Source organism: Octodon degus, unplaced genomic scaffold (genome assembly GCF_000260255.1).
Source record: "Octodon degus isolate 3935 unplaced genomic scaffold, OctDeg1.0 scaffold00080, whole genome shotgun sequence".
Lineage (NCBI taxonomy): Eukaryota > Metazoa > Chordata > Mammalia > Rodentia > Octodontidae > Octodon > Octodon degus.
In genome coordinates this window covers 3700116-3704836 of record NW_004524656.1, presented here as the reverse complement: position 1 = coordinate 3704836, position 4721 = coordinate 3700116, and the positions used below count along the sequence as shown (strand labels likewise).

Below are 4721 nucleotides of genomic sequence, written 5' to 3'. Positions count from 1 at the left end.
GATAGTTACATTATTTGCTCAATACAAAAGGAGTAGTTTTTGGGCCAGGGTGATAGCTCAGTGGCATTAACAGCTGCCTGGCAAAAACAAGGTCCTGAGTTCAATCACAGGTACCACAAAAGCAACAACAACCAAAAAATTAACATAAGCAAAAGGAGTATTTTTCTTACAATCTCCCATGTATTGAAATTTTTATTGAAACAGTATAGAGATAAACCCTTTAATATATGTAAGAGAGAATTTAAAAATCTAATCCTAAGCAATTTTATGCCATTTTTGTAGAACATAGATTTTGTGACTTTTAAATAATTGGAGATTTTATTTTCAGAATCAAGTCTATCGAGAGATTAAGTTCACTGTCCAGTCAATGCCATGGATCAGTATTCCCACTGTCGCCTTGTTCCTGCTAGAGGTGAAAGGTTACAGCAAATTGTATGACAACATAGAGTTTCCACATGGTAAGTAAAGAAGACTGGTCAGGAGACTGGCCTAAACTGGACTGATTTCTTTATAGAAATAACTTCACTCTTTTTTTCTTTCTCTTAAATTGTTCAGTTGTTTTTAACCTTCTGCTTTCATATCGTGCCACATCTGTGTATGTCTTTCGTTTTAGCTATCAATTTGAAAGTCTGTTACAGATGAAATTGGGCCTGGGAGAAAATTAAATGATCAGACAGGGCTGTTTCCTATTGTTTTTATTCAATTCAAACTAATGAAAAAGTGAGTAAGTAGCACATGAATGTTTCTGAAAATCAGAAAATGCAGGTTTATAAGAAACCATAGTCTTTTGTCACATTATCTTCCAACTTTTCTGTGCCTGTCTACTTTGTTAGATTGTAAAGTGAAATTGTACTGTGCGTACTGATTTGCACCCAGCTTTTTTCACTTCAAATATGAATGTAATTTTATATCAATAATTGTTGACATAGTTTATTAGCTACAGTGTCTTTTGTTTTTTAGGACAGAGTCTACAAGGTCTCACCACACAGATCAGACTCATAGTGATCCTCCTGTTTTCAGCCTCCCAAGTGCTGAGATTACAGGCACATGACTCTGCACCCAGTCTTATTCGCCATCTCAGTGCACCCTGGGGGCAGGGCTCGGGATCAAACCAAGGCCGCTGCGCTCTGCATAAGCATGCGCTTTAGTCCGTTGGGCTATCTGGCCGGCCCATACAGTGTCTTATTGTGTACATATCTATAGTTTATTTATTGAGCCCTAATTATTAGAACTTTCGATATTTATATTTGTTTCTGTTGTAAACAGTTTTTAAATTTTTAAAAATTTTTTATGTATTTGGTGCAGAGTCACTACACAGCTTGAACTGGTAGTGATCCTCTGGTTTTCAGCCTCCCTAGCACTGGGATTATAGGCATGTGTCACCATGCCCATCGGTGGCCCAGTGTGCCCTGTGTTGGGGCTGGCGAGGCATGTGATGCTGATGCTGGGGCTTGAGCCCCTGTCCCTGTGCTTGCCTAACCAGGCACTTAGTCCACTGAGCTATCTCGCCAGCCCTTGTTGTAAACAGTCTTATGCTAGTTAAACTTTTGTAAAATTCTGCAATTATTTCCTCAAGACTTTTTTAGTATTTAGACTAGAGAAAATAAGAATAGCAGTTAACATTTACTGAGTATTAAAATGTCCTAGCAACAGTCCTGAGCTTTTCACATGCCTCAATCCATTTTTTCTGCAACAGTTCTATAAGGTGGCAGCTCTTACTATGCTCCTTTTATGGGGGAGTAGATTAGGTATACAGAGAATCTTAGAAACTTGTTTGTATCACACAGCAAATGGATGGTGAACAAAGGGACAAAAGTTAAGAGTGTCGGCTTTTCAGGAGGACATTGAGTAAACTCACCTGGTTAGAGCAGAAGTATGGGAATGAGGAGGGTAGGTCAGAAATGATCAGAGTATGAGTTAATGCTAGGAAGGTATTTAGTAGAAAATAAGAGTTCTAAGAAGATCCTATTGTTCAGATGATTTTTAGGAAGGTTAGCATGAAGGAAAATGATGAGGTAGCATTCTGAGGGATTTAATTATCAGTACAGATATCTCAGGAATGCCCTTTTCTGTCTCATATGTATCTTTATGATTTAATAAGAAATGGATTGCTTGTTCATATATAATTTTTTTTGGTTTTGTGAATCAGTTAAAAATAATGTAAAAAAATAATCAGTGTTGGCCATCTCAGGTTATTATAAGAAGAAAAATAAGGAAATGACCAGATTTCATGGAATGAGGAGAAATTAACTTATAATGTATTGAGTTAGCCAAAACGGTTTATATGGTTTGGCCCTAGGATTCCATTTCGCATGGACATATATAAAGTGAACTCTAATCTGAGCAGCCGATTCTTGATTCTCCTGTCCCCTGTTGTCTCTTCTAGGCTGGTTTCACCTCATTGTTAGCATAATATCCTTCCTCTTTTTCACGGACATGCTGATCTACTGGATTCACAGAGGCCTTCATCATAAACTTATATACAAGGTAGAGTCATTAGAAGGGAAAACAAAAAATATTACTCATTTCAGTAATGTCTCATTATAAATTTTATTCTCTTTCCCAAGAATTTCCTCTATTAAATGTTTAAGTAGACAGAGTCATCGCAGGTACTGGATACCTTTGGTTCATAGTCTTCTTTATGGATCTAGGGGTGATGCTAAAATTTCACTTGTGGGTTAAAGGAGGAGGCGCATTTATAAAGTAATTTCGCTGATTTCAGAGGGATCTTTCAGTTAGGTCATCTCCATCAGTTGAGCATAAAAGATGAAGTTGACTGTTGCACTGGCTAAAGTTCATGGTGCTAATTATATCTCTTTCTTCTTTAGCATGTACATAAACCTCATCATATATGGAAGATTCCTACTCCATTTGCAAGTCATGCGTTTCACCCTTTGGATGGCTTTCTTCAGAGTCTACCTTACCATATATACCCTTTTATTTTTCCATTACACAAGTTGGTTTACTTAGGTTTGTACATCGCTGTTAATGTCTGGACAATTTCCATTCATGATGGTGATTTTCGTGTCCCCCAGATCCTCAGGCCCTTTATCAATGGCTCAGCACATCACACAGACCACCACCTGTTCTTTGACTATAACTATGGGCAGTATTTCACCTTGTGGGATAGAATTGGAGGCTCATTCAAAAATCCCTCCGCCTTTGAGGGGAAGGGGCCACTTAGTTATGTGAAGAGTGTGACAGAAGAAAAGTGCAGTAACCCATCAAATGATTATAAAAATGAAAAATTCCACAATGGCGTGCTCACAAAGATAGAGTAGGTTATCGCCCAAATGTTAGTACTTGTAATAAGGAGAAATAGTTGATACCCAGTGAAGACACATGGCAAGCAGATGGCATCGTTTGAAAGTCAGCATTGTGCACACTGCTGAGGAGCGTCCATTATGGTGGATCAGAAGAAGATGCTGCAAACACCAAGATTCTCATACCATGTTTCAAGTACTGAGTGTTGGTCCAAGGACAATTTGTATCTTTTCAACCAGCAAATCTTGTTTTTATAGCCTCAACAGTTTTAAAGAAAGAATAAACTAGGGAGGGGACCTGGCTATTTACACTTTTGCCTTAATCCATATTCAGCAAGAAAAATTCATTGTATTCAGTAATACCAAGACTTAAAGTACTATAACCAAGAAATACTAATGTGAAGATGGTTCCTTGTTAGAGGAATGGTTAATTTTTCAGTATTAGTGTGATAATGACTATTGTAGTATTTTGCGCAAGGAGAAACATCAGTTTGAAAAGTCTGATGTATTAGTGGTTATACCAGTGACAGTAGCAGGTGTAAGATTATTGTTTTCCGATAAAAGCCTCATTTTATGGGGATATCGTCCAATTTTCCATCTCACTAATGAATAAATTGGAATTTTAAAGACATAATCAGTTCTACCATGATTTAAATCAGATATCAGATTTTTTAACTGAAGATATTGATGGTTACCCTTTGAAACTATTTAATAAGCATAGATGTTAGGAGACAGTATAGTTAGGGGAATTTGATGTTCAAATAATATATTTGGCACTGCTGACTTTTTAAATAAATCAATGCACTGCACTTTTGATACTTTTGAAAGTTACAAACCTGTCTCATAACAGGAAATAATTGCCAAATGTTTAGGTCTATCTTTGAAAATGTGTGCATAAATCTCATGCTCTTTCTCTGTCATTGATTTCTCACATTGTCTTTTCAAAATAGTTGAATACTTTCACTAAAAGCTTGTATGTTGTAATATAAATGCATTGGAAAAACAATTTTAAAGATACTCTTGCTATTTATGTAAAATCAATAAAAGTTGATCATACTGTTATTAAACTGCATCAGTTAAATATTGTAATAGTACAAAATATTTGTTGCACAAATTGATGTAAATTTGAAACCAGGGATGATGTGAATTGTTGAAACTTTTTAGAACCTTCCCGCATGCCCGCTGTTTAGCAGAGGAAAAGAGAAGAGGATTATTAAATTCTTCTTATATCTCACATCTTTGTAGATTTATGGTTAGGTTCAATGTTGACCTTATGGGGAAATTGGATTCTGTTCTCATCCAGTTTGATTTGGGACCAGAATTGTGGAGAGAATTGAGTTTGTGAACCAGGGTGCTCTGTATTTTAGCAGGAAAGTAGTCATGAATTTAATCCCCGGAATCCAGCAGAAACTGTTCTTTTTTAAAATGTTGAATTCAGTGTACCTTTTTTTAAAACAG

General features: G+C 36.4%; 1 protein-coding gene across 2 annotated transcripts in view; it reads left to right on the top strand.

Moving 5' to 3' along the window:
• The window catches only part of Sc5d (sterol-C5-desaturase), a 14781-nt gene extending 10456 nt beyond the window's left edge, over window positions 1-4325 (top strand). For both annotated transcript variants that reach the window (XM_004636531.2, XM_023721168.1), the window contains exons 4-6: window positions 329-458; window positions 2387-2487; window positions 2829-4325. In XM_004636531.2, coding sequence (XP_004636588.1) covers window positions 329-458; window positions 2387-2487; window positions 2829-3281 — 684 coding nt within the window. In that variant the 3' untranslated portion in view covers window positions 3282-4325. The remainder of the gene's footprint in view (window positions 1-328; window positions 459-2386; window positions 2488-2828) is intronic.
• Window positions 4326-4721: the final 396 nt, after the last annotated feature.